This window comes from Coregonus clupeaformis, unplaced genomic scaffold (genome assembly GCF_020615455.1).
Source record: "Coregonus clupeaformis isolate EN_2021a unplaced genomic scaffold, ASM2061545v1 scaf0565, whole genome shotgun sequence".
NCBI classification, from domain to species: Eukaryota; Metazoa; Chordata; class Actinopteri; order Salmoniformes; family Salmonidae; genus Coregonus; species Coregonus clupeaformis.
Window position 1 is genome coordinate 102,072 of NW_025534020.1, and position 25,038 is coordinate 127,109.

The window sequence follows — 25,038 nt, forward strand, 5'->3', positions numbered from 1 at the left end:
TGCAGCTTTAAGTCACATTAGCTCGCAATAATTGTCATATTGATGGAAAACCGAATTTTGCTTCTTACGTCGTTACAAGATACGTCTATTCCTTCTTAATTCGCTCAATACCGTTAAGGAAAAATGGTATATTGGATAAATGTGGCAACTCCTCTTGGACTAGTTTTCAGGCCTTGTGGGCGGGTTGAGTGGTCTTTGGACTGAATTTCAGCTAGACCTGGCAACCCTGCTGGACAGAGAGCATAGGGTTTCGCAACCAACGCAAGACAAGATGGAGGAGAGCCTCTTTTCAGAGAGAGCATTTATTTTGGGATGTTGCAAAATATGACCTTTTCATTCAAAACACGAGAGAAACATTGTTTCAGTTGATGTTTTGTTTAGTTACTTTTTCCTCAAACTTGTTTCTGTAACTTTATATCAAATCAAGCTTTCTAAGAGCAGAACCTGAGAACGGAAGTGATTTATAAAAATATGTGTATTTCAAAGGTTTTTATCAACCGTTACTTTGTTTTGGGGGTCGAACTGGTTCAGAACTTTTATTTTTCTGGTCGGAAAAAAATCTGTTCAGAACGAAACAATTGGGAAAGTAGTTTTGGTTCCAAACCCTGTTGGTAATAGTTAGGTTGTTAGGAGTGTCCTGGTATAAGTTGGACTCGTGGCATCCCAGCAACTAGAGAATAAACACTGTATATCGGAGTTCTGCCTGCTGGTCACTAGTTACCAAAGTCACAAATTCATAAACCCTCCCTATTTCTACAATTTCTCTCATTTAAAATGTGATTGTTAACCACACTGCTAAGATTATGCCTAACCTTAAACTAAGAACAAAAATAACATTTCATGGATTTTTACCATATAACTAATATTGACTTTGTTGCTGTGGTAAACTGTTGCTCACACGCGTATCTGCCCTCTCATTGGCTCCCATTTGGTTAGAGCAGCCACTGGAGTGTCTGGTCAATATAATGGATCATCTGTGGTCAAGCCTCGTTCCCATTACCCATAAGCCCCGTTCCCATTACCCATAAGCCTCGTTCCCATTACCCATAAGCCTCGTTCCCATTACCCATAACCCTCGTTCCCATTACCCATAAGCCTCGTTCCCATTACCCATAAGCCCCGTTCCCATTACCCATAAGCCTCGTTCCCATTACCCATAAGCCTCGTTCCCATTACCCATAAGCCTCGTTCCCATTACCCACAAGCCTCGTTCCCATTACCCATAAGCCTCTTTCCCATTACCCATAAGCACTCCATAAGCACAGCAGGAAGTTACCAAGCCACAGAAGATCATGAAAATATGTGGTTTTCGGTGATTGCTTTATGGGGGTAGATAGCAACTTGTAAACAATTACCCCATTCATATAAGTGAGTACTATTTTAATAGTAATGTTAAATAACACACATATTAAATAATACACATGATATAATATGACTCCCGTTGAGGTTTATTGAGATTGTAATGAAGTTTGAATTGGAAAAACCCAAGGGCCTGACCACAGCGCACAGTGGGCAGGTCAGATACATGTTAAGTCCTGATGATTCCATTTAACAAAGTGTTTGTGTGTGTCTAGGTGGTGTTTGTGCAGAAGTTGGTGGCGTTCTCTGCTCTGCCCCTCCAGACGCTGCAGGTGGAGAGGAAACATGACATCTACTTTACAGACCCCAAGATATACGCTCAGTTCAGGTACACTGCTCTGCTGCTCCTGGCCCTCTCTCCTGGACCTCTCTCCTCTCCTCTTTCCTGACCCTCTCTCCTCCCCTGGCCCTCTCTCCTCTCCTCTCTCCTGGCCCTCTCTCCTCTCCTCTCTCCTAGCCTTCTCCTCTCTCCTGGCCTTCTCTCCTCTCTCCTGGCCTTCTCTCCTCTTTCCTGACCCTCTCTCCTCTCCTGGCCCTCTCTCCTCTCCTCTCTCCTAGCCTTCTCCTCTCTCCTGGCCTTCTCCTCTCTCCTGGCCTTCTCTCCTCTCTCCTGGCCCTCTCTCCTCTCCTCTCTCCTGGCCTTCTCCTCTCTCCTGGCCCTCTCTCCTGGCCCTCTCTCCTGGCCCCCTCTCCTGGCCCCCTCTCCTGGCCCCCTCTCCTGGCCCCCTCTCCTGGCCCTCTCTCCTGGCCCCCTCTCCTCTCTCCTGGCCCCCTCTCCTCTCTCCTGGCCCCCTCTCCTCTCCTGGCCCTCTCTCCTGGCCCTCTCTCCTGGCCCTCTCTCCTGGCCCTCTCTCCTGGCCCTCTCTCCTGGCGGCCCTCTCTCCTGGCCCTCTCTCCTGGCCCCCTCTCCTCTCTCCTGGCCTTCTCTCCTCTCTCCTGGCCTTCTCTCCTCTCTCCTGGCCCTCTCTCCTCTCCTCTCTCCTGGCCTTCTCCTTTCTCCTCTCCTCTCCTCTTTCCTGGCCCTCTTTCCTGGCCCTCTTTCCTGGCCCTCTCTCCTGGCCTTCTCTCCTGGCCCTCTCTCCAAGCCCTCTCCCCTCTCTCCTGGCCTTCTCTCCTGGCCTACTCTCCTGGCATACTCTCCTGGCCCTCTCTCCTGGACCTCTCTCCTCTTCGTCTCTTCCTCTCTCCCGTCTCTTCCTCTCTCCCGTCTCTTCCTCTCTCCCGTCTCTTCCTCTCTCCCGTCTCTTCCTCTCTCCCGTCTCTTCCTCTCTCCCGTCTCTCTGTCTCTTCCTCCTCTGTCTCTTCCACCCCTCTCTCTCTTCCTCATGTCTCTCTTCCACCCCTCTCTCTCTTCCTCATGTCTCTCTGTCTCTCTTCCACCCCTCTCTCTCTCTTCCTCATGTCTCTCTGTCTCTCTTCCACCCCCCCTCTCTCTCTCTTCCTCATGTCTCTCTTCCACCCCTCTCTCTCTCTTCCTCATGTCTCTCTTCCACCCCCTCTCTCTCTCTTCCTCATGTCTCTCTTCCACCCCTCTCTCTCTTCCTCATGTCTCTCTTCCACCCCTCTCTCTCTCTCTTCCTCATGTCTCTCTTCCACCCCCCTCTCTCTCTTCCTCATGTCTCTCTTCCACCCCTCTCTCTCTTCCTCATGTCTCTCTGTCTCTCTTCCACCCCTCTCTCTCTCTTCCTCATGTCTCTCTTCCACCCCTCTCTCTCTTCCTCATGTCTCTCTGTCTCTCTTCCACCCCTCTCTCTCTCTCTTCCTCATGTCTCTCTTCCACCCCTCTCTCTCTCTTCCTCATGTCTCTCTTCCACCCCTCTCTCTCTCTTCCTCATGTCTCTCTTCCACCCCTCTCTCTCTCTTCCTCATGTCTCTCTTCCACCCCTCTCTCTCTTCCTCATGTCTCTCTTCCACCCCTCTCTCTCTCTTCCTCATGTCTCTCTTCCACCCCTCTCTCTCTTCCTCATGTCTCTCTGTCTCTCTTCCACCCCCTCTCTCTCTCTCTTCCTCATGTCTCTCTTCCACCCCCTCTCTCTCTTCCTCATGTCTCTCTGTCTCTCTTCCACCCCCCTCTCTCTCTCTTCCTCATGTCTCTCTTCCACCCCTCTCTCTCTCTTCCTCATGTCTCTCTTCCACCCCCTCTCTCTCTCTTCCTCATGTCTCTCTTCCACCCCCTCTCTCTCTTCCTCATGTCTCTCTTCCACCCCCTCTCTCTCTTCCTCATGTCTCTCTGTCTCTCTTCCACCCCCCTCTCTCTCTCTCTTCCTCATGTCTCTCTTCCACCCCCTCTCTCTCTTCCTCATGTCTCTCTGTCTCTCTTCCACCCCCCTCTCTCTCTCTCTTCCTCATGTCTCTCTTCCACCCCCTCTCTCTCTCTCTTCCTCATGTCTCTCTTCCACCCCCTCTCTCTCTCTCTTCCTCATGTCTCTCTTCCACCCCTCTCTCTCTTCCTCATGTCTCTCTGTCTCTCTTCCACCCCCCTCTCTCTCTCTCTTCCTCATGTCTCTCTTCCACCCCTCTCTCTCTCTTCCTCATGTCTCTCTGTGTCTCTTCCACCCCTCTCTCTCTCTCTGCCTGTAGGACACTGCTGCTGTCTGAGTGTCCTCTCTCTCTGTCTCTCTCTCTGTCTCTCTCTCTGTCTCTCTCTCTGTCTCTCTCTCTGTCTCTCTCTCTGTCTCTCTCTCTGTCTCTCTCTCTGTCTCTCTCTCTGTCTCTCTCTCTGTCTCTCTCTCTGTCTCTCTCTCTCTCTCTCTCTCTCTCTCTCTCTGTCTCTCTCTCTGTCTCTCTCTCTGTCTCTGTCTCTGTCTCTCTCTCTCTCTGTCTCTCTCTCTCTGTCTCTCTGTCTCTCTCTCTCTCTCTCTCTCTGTCTCTCTCTCTCTCTGCCTGTAGGACACTGCTGCTGTCTGAGTGTCCTCTCTCTCTGTCTCTCTCTCTGTCTCTCTCTGTCTCTCTCTCTGTCTCTCTCTCTCTCTCTCACTCTCTCTGTCTCTGTCTCTGTCTCTCTCTGTCTCTCTCTCTGTCTCTCTCTCTGTCTCTCTCTCTGTCTCTCTCTCTGTCTCTGTCTCTGTCTCTCTCTCTCTCTGTCTCTCTCTCTCTGTCTCTCTGTCTCTCTCTCTCTCTCTGTCTCTCTCTCTCTCTCTCTGTCTCTCTCTCTCTCTCTCTCTCTCTCACTCTCTCTGTCTCTGTCTCTGTCTCTCTCTCTGTCTCTCTCTCTCTCTCTCACTCTCTCTGTCTCTGTCTCTGTCTCTCTCTGTCTCTCTCTCTCACTCTCTCTGTCTCTGTCTCTGTCTCTCTCTCTGTCTCTCTCTCTGTCTCTCTCTCTGTCTCTCTCTCTGTCTCTGTCTCTGTCTCTCTCTCTCTCTGTCTCTCTGTCTCTCTGTCTCTCTCTCTCTCTCTCTGTCTCTCTCTCTCTCTGCCTGTAGGACCCTGCTGCTGTCTGAGTGTCCTATCTCTCTCTCTCTGCCTGTAGGACCCTGCTGCTGTCTGAGTGTCCTATCTCTCTCTCTCTCTTCCTGTAGGACCCTGCTGCTGTCTGAGTGTCCTATCTGTCCAGAGTCTAAAGTCTTCTCTAAGTTTGAGGAGTTGGAGCAGCACATGAGGAAACAACATGAACTCTTCTGTTGTAAACTCTGTACCAAACACCTGCAGGTAGGTTACCTGTCTGTCTGTTATGTCTGTCTGTCTGTCTGCCAGTTTTACCTGTCTGTCTGTCTGTCTGTCTGCATGTCTGTTATACCTGTCTGTAGGCTTGGGCGGTATACCGTATACCAGGGTATTTGGAAATAGCCACGGGATGGTTTTTCAATACCGTTTTAAACTATTTATTTTGATGTTTTTCAACAACAAAAAATATTTGTAGCATTTGTATTACTTGTGCAAGTTTTGTTAGCATTCTGGTAATAGATGCCCAATGGGCTTTTTGTGTTTTTGGCGCCCCCTTGTGTACTAAACCGGTAATACCGTAAATCGCAGGGTGAGAGAAGGACGATATGAAAATCTGTATACTGCCCAACCCTACCTGTCTGTCTGGCTGCTGTGCCTGTCTGTCTGGCTGCTGTACCTGTCTGTCTGTCTGGCTGCTGTACCTGTCTGTCTGTCTGGCTGCTGTACCTGTCTGTCTGGCTGCTGTGCCGGTCTGTCTGGCTGCTGTGCCGGTCTGTCTGGCTGCTGTACCTGTCTGTCTGTCTGGCTGCTGTGCCGGTCTGTCTGGCTGCTGTACCTGTCTGTCTGTCTGGCTGCTGTGCCGGTCTGTCTGGCTGCTGTACCTGTCTGTCTGGCTGCTGTACCTGTCTGTCTGTCTGGCTGCTGTACCTGTCTGTCTGGCTGCTGTGCCGGTCTGTCTGGCTGCTGTACCTGTCTGTCTGTCTGCTGTACCTGTCTGTCTGGCTGCTGTGTCTGTCTGTCTGGCTGCTGTGCCGGTCTGTCTGGCTGCTGTACCTGTCTGTCTGTCTGGCTGCTGTGCCGGTCTGTCTGGCTGCTGTACCTGTCTGTCTGTCTGGCTGCTGTGTCTGTCTGTCTGGCTGCTGTGCCTGTCTGTCTGGCTGCTGTGCCGGTCTGTCTGTCTGGCTGCTGTGCCGGTCTGTCTGTCTGGCTGCTGTGCCGGTCTGTCTGGCTGCTGTGCCGGTCTGTCTGGCTGCTGTGCCGGTCTGTCTGTCTGGCTGCTGTGCCGGTCTGTCTGGCTGCTGTGCCGGTCTGTCTGGCTGCTGTACCTGTCTGTCTGGCTGCTGTGCCGGTCTGTCTGGCTGCTGTGCCGGTCTGTCTGTCTGGCTGCTGTGCCGGTCTGTCTGGCTGCTGTACCTGTCTGTCTGGCTGCTGTGCCGGTCTGTCTGGCTGCTGTACCTGTCTGTCTGTCTGGCTGCTGTACCTGTCTGTCTGTCTGGCTGCTGTGCCGGTCTGTCTGGCTGCTGTACCTGTCTGTCTGTCTGGCTGCTGTACCTGTCTGTCTGTCTGGCTGCTGTGTCTGTCTGTCTGGCTGCTGTGCCTGTCTGTCTGGCTGCTGTGCCGGTCTGTCTGTCTGGCTGCTGTGCCGGTCTGTCTGTCTGTCTGGCTGCTGTGCCGGTCTGTCTGGCTACTGTGCCGGTCTGTCTGGCTGCTGTGCCGGTCTGTCTGTCTGGCTGCTGTGCCGGTCTGTCTGGCTGCTGTACCTGTCTGTCTGGCTGCTGTACCTGTCTGTCTGGCTGCTGTACCTGTCTGTCTGGCTGCTGTACCTGTCTGTCTGTCTGGCTGCTGTGCCGGTCTGTCTGGCTGCTGTACCTGTCTGTCTGTCTGGCTGCTGTACCTGTCTGTCTGTCTGGCTGCTGTGCCGGTCTGTCTGGCTGCTGTGCCGGTCTGTCTGGCTGCTGTACCTGTCTGTCTGTCTGGCTGCTGTGCCGGTCTGTCTGGCTGCTGTACCTGTCTGTCTGTCTGGCTGCTGTGCCGGTCTGTCTGGCTGCTGTACCTGTCTGTCTGTCTGGCTGCTGTACCTGTCTGTCTGTCTGGCTGCTGTACCTGTCTGTCTGTCTGGCTGCTGTACCTGTCTGTCTGGCTGCTGTGCCGGTCTGTCTGGCTGCTGTGCCGGTCTGTCTGGCTGCTGTACCTGTCTGTCTGTCTGGCTGCTGTGCCGGTCTGTCTGGCTGCTGTACCTGTCTGTCTGGCTGCTGTACCTGTCTGTCTGTCTGGCTGCTGTGCCGGTCTGTCTGGCTGCTGTGCCGGTCTGTCTGGCTGCTGTACCTGTCTGTCTGGCTGCTGTACCTGTCTGTCTGGCTGCTGTACCTGTCTGTCTGGCAGCTGTACCGGTCTGTCTGGCTGCTGTACCGGTCTGTCTGGCTGCTGTGCCGGTCTGTCTGTCTGGCTGCTGTACCTGTCTGTCTGTCTGGCTGCTGTGCCGGTCTGTCTGGCTGCTGTACCTGTCTGTCTGTCTGGCTGCTGTACCTGTCTGTCTGGCTGCTGTGCCGGTCTGTCTGGCTGCTGTACCGGTCTGTCTGGCTGCTGTACCTGTCTGTCTGTCTGGCTGCTGTGCCGGTCTGTCAGTCTGCTGTACCTGTCTGTCTGGCTGCTGTACCTGTCTGTCTGTCTGGCTGCTGTACCTGTCTGTCTGGCTGCTGTGCCGGTCTGTCTGGCTGCTGTACCTGTCTGTCTGGCTGCTGTGCCGGTCTGTCTGGCTGCTGTACCTGTCTGTCTGTCTGGCTGCTGTACCTGTCTGTCTGTCTGGCTGCTGTACCTGTCTGTCTGTCTGGCTGCTGTACCTGTCTGTCTGTCTGGCTGCTGTACCTGTCTGTCTGGCTGCTGTACCTGTCTGTCTGGCTGCTGTGCCGGTCTGTCTGGCTGCTGTACCTGTCTGTCTGTCTGGCTGCTGTACCTGTCTGTCTGTCTGGCTGCTGTACCTGTCTGTCTGTCTGGCTGCTGTACCTGTCTGTCTGTTATGCCTGTCTGTCTGTCTGTTATCGCTGTCTGTCTGTCTGTTAAACCTGTCTGTCTAACATGTATGTAACCTGTTCCTGCCCCCCCACCAGATCTTCTCCCATGAGAGGAAGTGGTACAACAGGAAGGATCTGGCGCGTCACCGTACGCATGGTGACCCTGATGACACATCCCACCGCGGACACCCGCTCTGCAAGTTCTGTGATGACCGTTACCTTGACAACGACGAGCTTCTGAAGCACCTCCGTAGAGACCATTACTTCTGTCACTTCTGTGATGCTGACGGGGCCCAGGAGTACTACAGGTACTCACACATACAGTACTCTCACACACACACACACATACATACATACATACATACATACATACACACACACACACACACACACACACACACACACACACACACACACACACACACACACATATACATACACACACACACACACACACACACATATACACACACACACACACATACATACATACACACACACACACACACATATATACATACATACACACACACACACACACATACATACAGTGGGGAAAAAAAGTATTTAGTCAGCCACCAATTGTGCAAGTTCTCCCACTTAAAAAGATGAGAGAGGCCTGTAATTTTCATCATAGGTACACGTCAGCTATTACAGACAAAATGAGAAAATCACATTGAAGGATTTTTAATGAATTTATTTGCAAATTATGGTGGAAAATAAGTATTTGGTCATCTACAAACAGGCAAGATTTCTGGCTCTCACAGACCTGTAACTTCTTCTTTAAGAGGCTCCTCTGTCCTCCACTCGTTACCTGTATTAATGGCACCTGTTTGAACTTGTTATCAGTATAAAAGACACCTGTCCACAACCTCAAACAGTCACACTCCAAACTCCACTATGGCCAAGACCAAAGAGCTGTCAAAGGACACCAGAAACAAAATTGTAGACCTGCACCAGGCTGGGAAGACTGAATCTGCAATAGGTAAGCAGCTTTGTTTGAAGAAATCAACTGTGGGAGCAATTATTAGGAGATGGAAGACATACAAGACCACTGATAATCTCCCTTGACCTGGGGCTCCACGCAAGATCTCACCCCGTGGGGTCAAAATGATCACAAGAATGGTGAACAAAAATCCCAGAACCACACAGGGGGACCTAGTGAATGACCTGCAGAGAGCTGGGACCAAAGTAACCAAGCCTACCATCAGTAACACACTACGCCGCCAGGGACTCAAATCCTGCAGTGCAAGACGTGTCCCCCTGCTTAAGCCAGTACATGTCCAGGCCTGTCTGAAGTTTGCTAGAGTGCATTTGGATGATCCAGAAGAGGATTGGGAGAATGTCAGATGAAACCAAAATATAACTTTTTGGTAAAAACTCAACTCGTCGTGTTTGGAAGACAAAGAATGCTGAGTTGCATCCAAAGAACACCATACCTACTGTGAAGCATGGGGGTGGAAACATCATGCTTTGGGGCTGTTTTTCTACAAAGGGACCAGGACGACTGATCTGTGTAAAGGAAAGAATGAATGGGGCCATGTATCGTGAGATTTTGAGTGAAAACCTCCTTCCATCAGCAAGGGCATTGAAGATGAAACGTGGCTGGGTCTTTCAGCATGACAATGATCCCAAACACACCGCCCGGGCAACGAAGGAGTGGCTTCGTAAGAAGCATTTCAAGGTTCTGGAGTGGCCTAGCCAGTCTCCTGATCTCAACCCCATTGAAAATCTTTGGAGGGAGTTGAAAGTCTGTGTTGCCCAGCGACAGCCCCAAAACGTCACTGCTCTAGAGGAGATCTGCATGGAGGAATGGGCCAAAATAGCAGCAACAGTGTGTGAAAACCTTGTGAAGACTTACAGAAAACGTTTGACCTGTGTCATTGCCAACAAAGGGTATATAACAAAGTATTGAGAAACGTTTGTTATTGACCAAATACTTATTTTCCACCATAATTTGCAAATAAATTCATTAAAAATCCTACAATGTGATTTTCTGGATTTTTTTTTCTCATTTTGTCTGTCATAGTTGACGTGTACCTATGATGAAAATTACAGGCCTCTCTCATCTTTTTAAGTGGGAGAACTTGCACAATTGGTGGCTGACTAAATACTTTTTTTCCCCACTGTACATACATACATACATACATACACACACACACACACACACACACACACACACACACACACACACACATATATACATACATACACACACACACACACACATACATACACACACACACACACACACACACACACACATACATACATACATACATACATACATACATACATACATACATACATACATACATACACACACACATGCATATATACATACATACATGCATACATACACACACACACACACACATACATACACACACACACACACACACACACATACATACATACATACACACACACACACACACATACATACATACATACACACACACACACACACACACACACACACACACACACACACACACACACACACGCATGCATGTCTGCAAGTTTTATCTGCATACATACATACATGCATACATGCATACATGCATACATACATACATACATACATACATACAGTGGGGAGAACAAGTATTTGATACACTGCCGATTTTGCAGGTTTTCCTACTTCCAAAGCATGTAGAGGTCTGTAATTTTTATAATAGGTACACTTCAACTGTGAGAGACGGAATCTAAAACAAAAATCCAGAAAAAACACATTGTAAAATAGTAAAAATAAAGAAAAACCCTGGAATGAGTAGGTGTCCAAACTTTTGACTGGTATTGTATGTACATACATACACACACACATACATATACATACTCACTCACACATACACACACACACATACACTACCGTTCAAAAGTTAGGGGTCACTTAGAAATGTCATTTTTTCCCATGAAAACGTACATGAAATGAGTTTGAATAGGAAATATAGCAAAATGAATAGGACATGTAGTGATTGACAAGGTTAGAAATAATGATTTTTAATTGAAATAATAATTGTGTCCTTTGCTTTCGTCAAAGAATCGTCCATTTGCAGCAATTACAGCCTTTCAGACCTTTGGCATTCTAGTTGTCAATTTGTTGAGGTAATCTGAAGGGATTTCACCCTATGCTTCCTGAAGCACCTCCCACAAGTTGGATTGGCTTGATGGGCACTTCTTATGTACCATACGGTCAAGCTGCTCCCACAACAGCTCAATAGGGTTGAGATCCGGTGACTGTGCTGGCCACTCCATTATAGACAGAATACCAGCTGACTGCTTCTTCCCTAAATAGTTATTGCATAGTTTGGAGCTGTGCTTTGGGTCATTGTCCTGTTGTAGGAGGAAATTGGCTCCAATCAAGCGCCGTCCACAGGGTATGGCATGGCGTTGCAAAATGGAGTGATATCCTTCCTTCTTCAAGATCCCTTTTACCCTGTACAAATCTCCCACTTTACCACCACCAAAGCACCCCCAGACCACCACATTGCCTCCACCATGCTTGACAGATGGCATCAAGCACTCCTCCAGCATCTTTTCATTTGGTCTGCGTCTCACAAATGTTCTTCTTTGTGATCCGAACACCTCAAACATTGATTCATCTGTCCATAACACTTTTTTCCAATCTTCCTCTGTCCACTCTCTGTGTTCTTTTCCCCATCTTAATCTTTTCTCTTTATTGGCCAGTCTGAGATATGGCTTTTTCTTTGCAACTCTGCCTAGAAGGTCAGCATCCCGGAGTCGCCTCTTCACTGTTGACGTTGAGACCGGTGTTTTGCGGGTACTATTTAATGAAGCTGCCAGTTGAGGACCTGTGAGGCGTCTGTTTCTCAAACTAGACACTCTAATGTATTTGTCCTCTTGCTCAGTTGTGCACCGGGGCCTCCCACTCCTCTTTCTATTCTGGTTAGAGCCAGTTTGCGCTGTTCTGTGAAGGCAGTAGTACGCAGCGTTGTACGAGATCTTCAGTTTCTTGGCAATTTCTCGCATGGAATAGCCTTCATTTCTCAGAACAAGAATAGACTGACGAGTTTCAGAAGAAAGTTATTTGTTTCTGGCCATTTTGATTCTGTAATCGAATCCACAATTGCTGATGCTCCAGATACTCAACTAGTCTCAAGAAGGCCAGTTTTATTGCTTCTTTAATCAGCACAACAGTTTTCAGCTGTGCTAACATAATTGCAAAAGGGTTTTCTAATGATCAATTAGCCTTTTAAAATTATAAACTTGGATTAGCAAACACAACGTGCCATTGGAACACAGGACTGACGGTTGCTGATAATGGGCCTCTGTACGCCTATGTAGATATTCCATTTTTTAAAAATCAGCCGTTTCCAGCTACAATAGCCATTTACAACATTAACAATGTCTACACTGTATTTCTGATCAATTCGATGTTATTTTAATGGACACAAAAAAAATTGCTTTTCTTTCGAAAACAAGGGAATTTCTAAGTGACCCCAAACTTTTGAACGGTAGTGTACATGCATACACACACAGTACTCACATACTCACACACTCTCACACATACTCACACACTCTCACACGCCTGTATCTGTCCTAAGCATGTTGTAACCCCCCTCCTCTCTCCACAGTGACTACCAGTATCTGTCCTAAGCATGTTGTAACCCTCCTCTCTCTCCAGTGACTACCTGTATCTGTCCTAAGCATGTTGTAACCCCCCTCCTCTCTCTCCAGTGACTACCAGTATCTGTCCTAAGCATGTTGTAACCCTCCTCTCTCTCCAGTGACTACCTGTATCTGTCCTAAGCATGTTGTAACCCCCCTCCTCTCTCTCCAGTGACTACCAGTATCTGTCCTAAGCATGTTGTAACCCTCCTCTCTCTCCAGTGACTACCAGTATCTGTCCTAAGCATGTTGTAACCCCCCTCCTCTCTCTCCAGTGACTACCAGTATCTGTCCTAAGCATGTTGTAACCCCCCTCCTCTCCTCTCCAGTGACTACCTGTATCTGTCCTAAGCATGTTGTAACCCCCCTCTCTCCAGTGACTACCAGTATCTGTCCTAAGCATGTTGTAACCCCCCTCCTCTCTCTCCAGTGACTACCTGTATCTGTCCTAAGCATGTTGTAACCCCCCTCCTCTCTCTCCAGTGACTACCTGTATCTGTCCTAAGCATGTTGTAACCCCCCTCTGTCCAGTGACTACCAGTATCTGTCCTAAGCATGTTGTAACCCCCCTCCTCTCTCTCCAGTGACTACCAGTATCTGTCCTAAGCATGTTGTAACCCCCTCTCTCCAGTGACTACCAGTATCTGTCCTAAGCATGTTGTAACCCCCCTCCTCTCTCTCCAGTGACTACCAGTATCTGTCCTAAGCATGTTGTAACCCCCCTCTCTCCAGTGACTACCAGTATCTGTCCTAAGCATGTTGTAACCCTCCTCTCTCCAGTGACTACCAGTATCTGTCCTAAGCATGTTGTAACCCCCCCTCTCCAGTGACTACCAGTATCTGTCCTAAGCATGTTGTAACCCCCTCTCTCTCCAGTGACTACCAGTATCTGTCCTAAGCATGTTGTAACCCCCTCTCTCCAGTGACTACCAGTATCTGTCCTAAGCATGTTGTAACCCCCCCTCTCTCCAGTGACTACCAGTATCTGTCCTAAGCATGTTGTAACCCCCCTCTCTCCAGTGACTACCAGTATCTGTCCTAAGCATGTTGTAACCCCCCTCCTCTCTCTCCAGTGACTACCAGTATCTGTCCTAAGCATGTTGTAACCCCCTCCCCCTCTCTCCAGTGACTACCAGTATCTGTCCTAAGCATGTTGTAACCCCCCTCTCTCCAGTGACTACCAGTATCTGTCCTAAGCATGTTGTAACCCCCCTCTCTCCAGTGACTACCAGTATCTGTCCTAAGCATGTTGTAACCCCCTCTCTCCAGTGACTACCAGTATCTGTCCTAAGCATGTTGTAACCCCCCTCTCTCCAGTGACTACCAGTATCTGTCCTAAGCATGTTGTAACCCCCCTCTCTCCAGTGACTACCTGTATCTGTCCTAAGCATGTTGTAACCCCCTCCTCTCTCTCCAGTGACTACCAGTATCTGTCCTAAGCATGTTGTAACCCCCCCTCTCTCTCCAGTGACTACCAGTATCTGTCCTAAGCATGTTGTAACCCCCCTCCTCTCTCTCCAGTGACTACCAGTATCTGTCCTAAGCATGTTGTAACCCCCTCCCCTCTCTCCAGTGACTACCAGTATCTGTCCTAAGCATGTTGTAACCCCCCTCCTCTCTCTCCAGTGACTACCAGTATCTGAGTGAGCATGTTGTAACCCCCCTCTCTCCAGTGACTACCTGTATCTGTCCTAAGCATGTTGTAACCCCCCTCTCTCCAGTGACTACCTGTATCTGTCCTAAGCATGTTGTAACCCCCCTCTCTCCAGTGACTACCAGTATCTGTCCTAAGCATGTTGTAACCCCCTCCTCTCTCTCCAGTGACTACCAGTATCTGTCCTAAGCATGTTGTAACCCCCTCCTCTCTCTCCAGTGACTACCAGTATCTGTCCTAAGCATGTTGTAACCCCCCTCTCTCCAGTGACTACCAGTATCTGTCCTAAGCATGTTGTAACCCCCCTCTCTCCAGTGACTACCAGTATCTGAGTGAGCATGTTGTAACCCCCCTCTCTCCAGTGACTACCAGTATCTGTCCTAAGCATGTTGTAACCCCCCTCTCTCCAGTGACTACCAGTATCTGTCCTAAGCATGTTGTAACCCCCCTCTCTCCAGTGACTACCAGTATCTGTCCTAAGCATGTTGTAACCCCCCTCCTCTCTCTCCAGTGACTACCAGTATCTGTCCTAAGCATGTTGTAACCCCCCTCTCTCCAGTGACTACCAGTATCTGTCCTAAGCATGTTGTAACCCCCCTCTCTCCAGTGACTACCAGTATCTGTCCTAAGCATGTTGTAACCCCCCTCTCTCCAGTGACTACCAGTATCTGTCCTAAGCATGTTGTAACCCCCCTCCTCTCTCTCCAGTGACTACCAGTATCTGTCCTAAGCATGTTGTAACCCCCTCTCTCCAGTGACTACCAGTATCTGTCCTAAGCATGTTGTAACCCCCTCCTCTCTCTCCAGTGACTACCAGTATCTGTCCTAAGCATGTTGTAACCCCCCCTCTCTCTCCAGTGACTACCAGTATCTGTCCTAAGCATGTTGTAACCCCCTCCTCTCTCTCCAGTGACTACCAGTATCTGTCCTAAGCATGTTGTAACCCCCTCCTCCCTCTCTCCAGTGACTACCAGTATCTGTCCTAAGCATGTTGTAACCCCCCTCCTCTCTCTCCAGTGACTACCAGTATCTGTCCTAAGCATGTTGTAACCCCTCTCCTCTCTCCAGTGACTACCAGTATCTGTCCTAAGCATGTTGTAACCCCCTCCTCTCTCTCCAGTGACTACCAGTATCTGTCCTAAGCATGTTGTAACCCCCCTCCTCTCTCTCCAGTGACTACCAGTATCTGTCCTAAGCATGTTGTAACCCCCCCCTCTCTCCAGTGACTACCAGTATCTGTCCTAAGCATGTTGTAACCCCCCTCTCTCTCCAGTGACTACCAGTATCTGTCCTAAGCATGTTGTAACCCCCTCCTCTCTCTCCAGTGACTACCAGTATCTGTCCTAAGCATGTTGTAACCCCCCTCCTCTCTCTCCAGTGACTACCAGTATCTGTCCTAAGCATGTTGTAACCCCCCTCTCTCCAGTGACTACCAGTATCTGTCCTAAGCATGTTGTAACCCCCTCCTCTCTCTCCAGTGACTACCAGTATCTGTCCTAAGCATGTTGTAACCCCCCCTCTCCAGTGACTACCAGTATCTGTCCTAAGCATGTTGTAACCCCCCTCTCTCCAGTGACTACCAGTATCTGTCCTAAGCATGTTGTAACCCCCCTCTCTCTCCAGTGACTACCAGTATCTGTCCTAAGCATGTTGTAACCCCCCTCCTCTCTCTCCAGTGACTACCAGTATCTGTCCTAAGCATGTTGTAACCCCCTCCTCTCTCTCCAGTGACTACCTGTATCTGTCCTAAGCATGTTGTAACCCCCCTCTCTCCAGTGACTACCAGTATCTGTCCTAAGCATGTTGTAACCCCCCCCTCTCCAGTGACTACCTGTATATGTCCTAAGCATGTTGTAACCCCTCTCTCTCCAGTGACTACCTGTATCTGTCCTAAGCATGTTGTAACCCCCCCTCTCCAGTGACTACCAGTATCTGTCCTAAGCATGTTGTAACCCCCCTCCTCTCTCTCCAGTGACTACCAGTATCTGTCCTAAGCATGTTGTAACCCCCTCCTCTCTCTCCAGTGACTACCAGTATCTGTCCTAAGCATGTTGTAACCCCCCTCTCTCCAGTGACTACCAGTATCTGTCCTAAGCATGTTGTAACTCCCCTCTCTCCAGTGACTACCAGTATCTGTCCTAAGCATGTTGTAACCCCCCTCTCTCCAGTGACTACCAGTATCTGTCCTAAGCATGTTGTAACCCCCCTCCTCTCTCTCCAGTGACTACCAGTATCTGTCCTAAGCATGTTGTAACCCCCCTCTCTCCAGTGACTACCAGTATCTGTCCTAAGCATGTTGTAACCCCCTCCTCTCTCTCCAGTGACTACCAGTATCTGTCCTAAGCATGTTGTAACCCCCTCTCTCTCCAGTGACTACCAGTATCTGTCCTAAGCATGTTGTAACTCCCCTCTCTCCAGTGACTACCAGTATCTGTCCTAAGCATGTTGTAACCCCCTCTCTCTCCAGTGACTACCAGTATCTGTCCTAAGCATGTTGTAACCCCCCTCCTCTCTCTCCAGTGACTACCAGTATCTGTCCTAAGCATGTTGTAACCCCCCTCCTCTCTCTCCAGTGACTACCAGTATCTGTCCTAAGCATGTTGTAACCCCCCTCTCTCCAGTGACTACCAGTATCTGTCCTAAGCATGTTGTAACCCCCTCTCTCTCCAGTGACTACCAGTATCTGTCCTAAGCATGTTGTAACCCCCCTCTCTCCAGTGACTACCAGTATCTGTCCTAAGCATGTTGTAACCCCCTCTCTCTCCAGTGACTACCTGTATCTGTCCTAAGCATGTTGTAACCCCCTCTCTCCAGTGACTACCAGTATCTGTCCTAAGCATGTTGTAACCCCCCCTCTCTCCAGTGACTACCAGTATCTGTCCTAAGCATGTTGTAACCCCCCTCCTCTCTCTCCAGTGACTACCAGTATCTGTCCTAAGCATGTTGTAACCCCCCCTCTCTCCAGTGACTACCTGTATCTGTCCTAAGCATGTTGTAACCCCCCTCTCTCCAGTGACTACCAGTATCTGTCCTAAGCATGTTGTAACCCCCCCCCTCTCTCCAGTGACTACCAGTATCTGAGTGAACACTTCCGTGAGGCCCACTATCTGTGTGAGGAAGGGCACTGTGCTACGGAGCAGTTCACCCACGCCTTCAGGAGCGAGATCGACTACAAGGCCCACAAGGCCTCGGCGCACAGCAAGAACCGGGCCGAAGCGCGACAGAACCGACACATAGACCTGCAGTTCAACTACGCCCCGCGCCAGAACCGACGCAACGACGGTGAGACTGGATACTACACCGCTTTCTGTCTAAACGCCAAACTGGGTTTCGGGCCTGCTTTGGTAACACGCTGTGTGTTCGTTCCAGGAGGCGTGGTGTCTGGAGAGGACTATGAGGAGGGGAGGTCGGGACGTGGGGGGAGAGGGAGGAGCCAAGGGAACCAACAGAACACCAGAGGAAGCTGGAGATACAACCGGTCAGTATGACATCATCGCTATGACATCACCATGACACGTCATCACACTAATCAGCTTTAAGTAACGTCAAACCAGTTCGTTTGTCCGAAACATTGCTGGGTTGCCCCCATCACTTCTCATTGATTTCTAGCTAGCGTTGGCTGAAGTTAGCTGATCACTCTCATTGATTTCTAGCTAGCTAGCGGTGGCTGAAGTTAGCTGATCACTCTCATTGATTTCTAGCTAGCGGTGGCTGAAGTTAGCTGATCACTCTCATTGATTTCTAGCTAGCTAGTGGTGGCTGAAGTTAGCTGATCACTTCTCATTGATTTCTAGCTAGCGTTGGCTGAAATGAGCTGATCACGCTCATTGATTTCTAGCTAGTGGTGGCTGAAGTTAGCTGATCACTCTCATTGATTTCTAGCTAACAGTGGCTGAAGTTAGCTGATCACTCTCATTGATTTCTAGCTAGCGGTGGCTGAAGTTAGCTGATCACTCTCATTGATTTCTAGCTAGCTAGCGGTGGCTGAAGTTAGCTGATCACTCTCATTGATTTCTAGCTAGCTAGTGGTGGCTGAAGTTAGCTGATCACTCTCATTGATTTCTAGCTAGTGGTGGCTGAAGTTAGCTGATCACTCTCATTGATTTCTAGCTAGCGGTGGCTGAAGTTAGCTGATCACTCTCATTGATTTCTAGCTAATGGTGGCTGAAGTTAGCTGATCACTCTCATTGATTTCTAGCTAGCTAGTGGTGGCTGAAGTTAGCTGATCACTCTCATTGATTTCTAGCTAGCTAGTGGTGGCTGAAGTTAGCTGATCACTCTCATTGATTTCTAGCTAGCGGTGGCTGAAGTTAGCTGATCACTCTCATTGATTTCTAGCTAGCTAGTGGTGGCTGAAGTTAGCTGATCACTCTCATTGATTTCTAGCTAGCTAGTGGTGGCTGAAGTTAGCTGATCACTCTCATTGATTTCTAGCTAGCTAGTGGTGGCTGAAGTTAGCTGATCACTCTCATTGATTTCTAGCTAACGGTGGCTGAAGTTAGCTGATCACGCTCATTGATTTCTAGCTAGCGGTGGCTGAAGTTAGCTGATCACGCTCATTGATTTCTAGCTAGTGGTGGCTGAAGTTAGCTGATCACTCTCATTGATTTCTAGCTAGTGGTGGCTGAAGTTAGCTGATCACTCTCATTGATTTCTAGCTAGTGGTGGCTGAAGTTAGCTGATCACTCTCATTGATTTCTAGCTAGCGTTGGCTGAAGTTAGCTGATCACTCTCATTGATTTCTAGCTAGTGGTGGCTGAAGTTAGCTGATCACTCTCATTGATTTCTAGCTAGCGTTGGCTGAAGTTAGCTGATCACTCATGTGTGTTTAAAGAACCAAAGTATGAATTCCAGTTTCTCCTGGCCCATAGGCTACTGTCAGGGTGAGGAACCATCCTAATTCCAGTTTCTCCTGGCCCATAGACTACTGTCAGGGTGAGGAACCATCCTAATTCCAGTTTCTCCTGGCCCCATAGACTACTGTCAGGGTGAGGAACCATCCTAATTCCAGTTTCTCCTGGCCCCATAGACTACTGTCAGGGTGAGGAACCATCCTAATTCCAGTTTCTCCTGGCCCATAGGCTACTGTCAGGGTGAGGAACCATCCTAATTCCAGTTTCTCCTGGCCCCATAGGCTACTGTCAGGGTGAGGAACCATCCTAATTCCAGTTTCTCCTGGCCCATAGGCTACTGTCAGGGTGAGGAACCATCCTAATTCCAGTTTCTCCTGGCCCCATAGACTACTGTCAGGGTGAGGAACCATCCTAATTCCAGTTTCTCCTGGCCCCATAGACTACTGTCAGGGTGAGGAACCATCCTAATTCCAGTTTCTCCTGGCCCCATAGGCTACTGTCAGGGTGAGGAACCATCCTAATTCCAGTTTCTCCTGGCCCCATAGACTACTGTCAGGGTGAGGAACCATCCTAATTCCAGTTTCTCCTGGCCCCATAGGCTACTGTCAGGGTGAGGAACCATCCTAATTCCAGTTTCTCCTGGCCCATAGGCTACTGTCAGGGTGAGGAACCATCCTAATTCCAGTTTCTCCTGGCCCCATAGGCTACTGTCAGGGTGAGGAACCATCCTAATTCCAGTTTCTCCTGGCCCCATAGACTACTGTCAGGGTGAGGAACCATCCTAATTCCAGTTTCTCCTGGCCCATAGGCTACTGTCAGGGTGAGGAACCATCCTAATTCCAGTTTCTCCTGGCCCCATAGGCTACTGTCAGGGTGAGGAACCATCCTAATTCCAGTTTCTCCTGGCCCCATAGACTACTGTCAGGGTGAGGAACCATCCTAATTCCAGTTTCTCCTGGCCCCATAGACTACTGTCAGGGTGAGGAACCATCCTAATTCCAGTTTCTCCTGGCCCATAGGCTACTGTCAGGGTGAGGAACCATCCTAATTCCAGTTTCTCCTGGCCCCATAGGCTACTGTCAGGGTGAGGAACCATCCTAATTCCAGTTTCTCCTGGCCCCATAGACTACTGTCAGGGTGAGGAACCATCCTAATTCCAGTTTCTCCTGGCCCCATAGGCTACTGTCAGGGTGAGGAACCATCCTAATTCCAGTTTCTCCTGGCCCCATAGACTACTGTCAGGGTGAGGAACCATCCTAATTCCAGTTTCTCCTGGCCCCATAGACTACTGTCAGGGTGAGGAACCATCCTAATTCCAGTTTCTCCTGGCCCCATAGACTACTGTCAGGGTGAGGAACCATCCTAATTCCAGTTTCTCCTGGCCCCATAGACTACTGTCAGGGTGAGGAACCATCCTAATTCCAGTTTCTCCTGGCCCCATAGACTACTGTCAGGGTGAGGAACCATCCTAATTCCAGTTTCTCCTGGCCCCATAGACTACTGTCAGGGTGAGGAACCATCCTAATTCCAGTTTCTCCTGGCCCCATAGGCTACTGTCAGGGTGAGGAACCATCCTAATTCCAGTTTCTCCTGGCCCCATAGGCTACTGTCAGGGTGAGGAACCATCCTAATTCCAGTTTCTCCTGGCCCCATAGACTACTGTCAGGGTGAGGAACCATCCTAATTCCAGTTTCTCCTGGCCCCATAGACTACTGTCAGGGTGAGGAACCATCCTAATTCCAGTTTCTCCTGGCCCCATAGACTACTGTCAGGGTGAGGAACCATCCTAATTCCAGTTTCTCCTGGCCCCATAGACTACTGTCAGGGTGAGGAACCATCCTAATTCCAGTTTCTCCTGGCCCATAGGCTACTGTCAGGGTGAGGAACCATCCTAATTCCAGTTTCTCCTGGCCCCATAGGCTACTGTCAGGGTGAGGAACCATCCTAATTCCAGTTTCTCCTGGCCCCATAGACTACTGTCAGGGTGAGGAACCATCCTAATTCCAGTTTCTCCTGGCCCCATAGACTACTGTCAGGGTGAGGAACCATCCTAATTCCAGTTTCTCCTGGCCCATAGGCTACTGTCAGGGTGAGGAACCATCCTAATTCCAGTTTCTCCTGGCCCCATAGGCTACTGTCAGGGTGAGGAACCATCCTAATTCCAGTTTCTCCTGGCCCCATAGACTACTGTCAGGGTGAGGAACCATCCTAATTCCAGTTTCTCCTGGCCCCATAGGCTACTGTCAGGGTGAGGAACCATCCTAATTCCAGTTTCTCCTGGCCCCATAGACTACTGTCAGGGTGAGGAACCATCCTAATTCCAGTTTCTCCTGGCCCCATAGACTACTGTCAGGGTGAGGAACCATCCTAATTCCAGTTTCTCCTGGCCCCATAGACTACTGTCAGGGTGAGGAACCATCCTAATTCCAGTTTCTCCTGGCCCCATAGACTACTGTCAGGGTGAGGAACCATCCTAACATCTATAGTTGTAAAATACTCAACTTCCCCTTTTTAATTGAGCCCCACAGTGGATGCTTCATAATACCCATGAAACCTAGCGGTCAAACACGGAAGTGGTTTCCAATTAGTTTTTACCATTAATTTGATCCATTGTGGATTTTAGAACCACTTCAAACAAGGCCTGTGTTTCGTGCAGGCTTACCCTGGCGTGACGTTTCGATAACCGTGGTAAATCTCTCTCGGACAAGGTGACTTTTAATCAATATATTCAACTATATTTACTCTCAGATTCAATATGGGATCAAATACTTAACCCTTTACTACTTTAATACACATAAGTGAATTTGTTCCAATACTTTTGGTCCCCTAAAATGGGGGCACGTATGCACAAAAAGTGCTGTAATTTCTAAACGGTTCACCCGATATGGATGAAAATACCCTCAAATTAAAGAGGACAGTCTGCACTTTAACTTCATCATTGTTTAATTTCAAGAGACAAAAGAAGAAAAAATGCTTCACTGTCCCAATAATTACGGAGATCACTGATGCCTTAAAGGGGTGGACAGCTCCAGAGCTGAATGGCAGGAGTGTATATAAGCCCTTGTTCCAGCTCATACCTGATTACAAATCATAGCCTGTCGCCGTGATTCGGTATGTTGATTATTTAAGTCAGGTGTTACAGCTGAGCTGGGACAAAACCCTGCACACACTCCTGCTCTTCAGGACTTCCTGGAATGACTGAAACCGACCAAAGCAGGAGAATAGTGTTCCAGGTTGAAACAGCTGACCTAGTGGAGAGGTGATGAGACTCAGAATAATATATAATATATATAATAATAATATAATGCCATTTAGCAGAAGCTTTTATCCAAAGCGACTTACAGTCATGTGTGCATACATTTTTACGTATGGGTGTCCCGGGGATCGAACCCACTACCCTGGCGTTACAAGCGCCGTGCTCTACCAGCTGAGCTACAGAGGACCACAGAATAGTGTTCCAGGTTGAAACAGCTGACCTGGTTGAGAGGTGATGAGACTCAGGCACACCCATTGGTTCTGGAATAGAGAAGGTACAAATAAGGTTTGCAATTTGGCATCAGTAACATGACAGTAAATTCTACCTTTAAACCAACGTGTGAATACCAATTTAATTTAAAAGCCACCATAGCAGGTAGATCTAAATAAGATTCCATAACCTCGCCTACTAGCTATACGGAATGATCTGCTGTCCAGAGGGGTAACAGCAAACGGATCAATGTCTTCCCGCAGTACAGTAAGCACACTGTTGACTCGAGAGGATGCTAATCAGTCCATCTCGGAAACCTCTCAAAAAGCCAGACTAAATAATACAGGTGGCTATAAATCAAGTAGGACTTGAAGTAGGCTACCCACCCCTCACCCTCACCCACAGACACAAACAAACATTATCATGAGCACCTCACCCTAGCTTCACCATCTAAGTTAGCTAGCTAGTTAACTAGCAAGCTAGACTGTTGGTTTATAAAATATGAATTTCTCATGCATTTAAATGGCTAGACAAATAGACTGCTAATGTAGCCATCTAGCCAGGCTAATGTTGCTAACTAGCTAATAGACTGCTAATGTAGCCATCTAGCCAGGCTAATGTTGCTAACTAGCTAATAGACTGCTAATGTAGCCATCTAGCCAGGCTAATGTTGCTAACTAGCTAATAGACTGCTAATGTAGCCATCTAGCCAGGCTAATGTTGCTAACTAGCTAATAGACTGCTAATGTAGCCATCTAGCCAGGCTAATGTTGCTAACTAGCTAATAGACTGCTAATGTAGCCATCTAGCCAGGCTAATGTTGCTAACTAGCTAACCATGAGCGAGCGTTTTCTATGAAAAACCTGCTCAAGACAGTTCACAGAATTTTTAAACAACTTTAGCCAATTTATTAATTCCTACATTTAGCTAACATTAGTTAATCCAGAGATTCTTACCTTTCCCTTAATTCGTCAGTCTCGTCCAGATCATCATGGCCCCTGGTGAGCGATGTGAAGCTTGAGACAGGCATTGGTAGTTCTGTATGATAGCCACATTAGCAGCTAATCATTTTTGGGGTGTAAATCCAGGCAAGTATATTGATAAAAGTCACCTTGTCCTAGAGAGATTTACATGGTTATCGAAACGTCACGCCAGGGTAAGCCTGCACGAAACACAGTCCTTATTTGAAGTGATTTCTAAAATTTACAATGGATCAAATGAATGGTGGGGGGAAAAAACCGATTGGAACCGTTTTGCGTGTTTTCACCACTAGGTTTTCTGGGTATTATGACTCGTACTGTGGTAGACTATAACAATGTTGTGTCGGTAGTGAGGAGGAGGACAGGGAGATGGCAGTAGCAGTCCGAGCCTCTATGATGCAGCAGAGGAGACAGGAAGACAGAGGAGACGCCCAGGACAGGAGCGGAGCACCCAAATACCGCAAAGAGGAGAGGATGGAGAGACCGGAGAGGATGATGGAGAGACCGGAGAGGATGATGGAGAGACCGGAGAGGATGATGGAGAGACCGGAGAGGATGACGGAGAGACCGGAGAGGATGATGGAGAGACCGGAGAGGAGGATGGAGAGACCGGAGAGGAGGATGGAGAGACCGGAGAGGATGATGGAGAGACCGGAGAGGATGATGGAGAGACCGGAGAGGATGATGGAGAGACCGGAGAGGAGGATGGAGAGACCGGAGAGGATGATGGAGAGACCGGAGAGGATGATGGAGAGACCGGAGAGGATGGAGACTGAGGAGAGACACAGGAGTGTTCCTATCAAACCTCCACCTGAAGCTCCCCCAGTGAGGACCATGAAGAGTAACCCTCCGACTGGAGAGGACTTCCCTGCTCTCCTGGGGGCTGCAGCCCCCACCTCCAGGTGAATGTTCCAGCCCTCCTGACCCCTTCCCAGGTCTCTTTGTAGTGATGTATGTTATGTTATAGGTATACAGTGGGGGGAAAAAAGTATTTAGTCAGCCACCAATTGTGCAAGTTCTCCCACTTAAAAAGATGAGAGAGGCCTGTAATTTTCATCATAGGTACACGTCAACTATGACAGACAAAATGAGAAAAAAAATTCCAGAAAATCACATTGTAGGATTTTTTATGAATTTATTTCAAATTATGGTGGAAAATAAGTATTTGGTCAATAACAAAAGTTTCTCAATACTTTGTTATATACCCTTTGTTGGCAATGACACAGGTCAAACGTTTTCTGTAAGTCTTCACAAGGTTTTCACACACTGTTGCTGGTATTTTGGCCCATTCCTCCATGCAGATCTCCTCTAGAGCAGTGATGTTTTGGGGCTGTCGCTGGGCAACACGGACTTTCAACTCCCTCCAAAGATTTTCTATGGGGTTGAGATCTGGAGACTGGCTAGGCCACTCCAGGACCTTGAAATGCTTCTTACGAAGCCACTCCTTCGTTGCCCGGGCGGTGTGTTTGGGATCATTGTCATGCTGAAAGACCCAGCCACGTTTCATCTTCAATGCCCTTGCTGATGGAAGGAGGTTTTCACTCAAAATCTCACGATACATGGCCCCATTCATTCTTTCCTTTACACGGATCAGTCGTCCTGGTCCCTTTGCAGAAAAACAGCCCCAAAGCATGATGTTTCCACCCCCATGCTTCACAGTAGGTATAGTGTTCTTTGGATGCAACTCAGCATTCTTTGT

At 48.7% G+C, this 25,038-nt stretch overlaps 1 protein-coding gene across 1 annotated transcript in view; it reads left to right on the plus strand.

The window, feature by feature from the left end:
- znf598 (zinc finger protein 598) overlaps positions 1-25,038 on the plus strand; it is a 72,451-nt gene that overhangs the window by 12,708 nt on the left and 34,705 nt on the right. The window contains exons 2-7 of the mRNA XM_045215955.1: positions 1,575-1,687; positions 4,878-5,007; positions 7,851-8,062; positions 17,105-17,322; positions 17,410-17,518; positions 23,690-24,241. Of these exons, the coding sequence (XP_045071890.1) occupies positions 1,575-1,687; positions 4,878-5,007; positions 7,851-8,062; positions 17,105-17,322; positions 17,410-17,518; positions 23,690-24,241 (1,334 nt within the window). The remainder of the gene's footprint in view (positions 1-1,574; positions 1,688-4,877; positions 5,008-7,850; positions 8,063-17,104; positions 17,323-17,409; positions 17,519-23,689; positions 24,242-25,038) is intronic.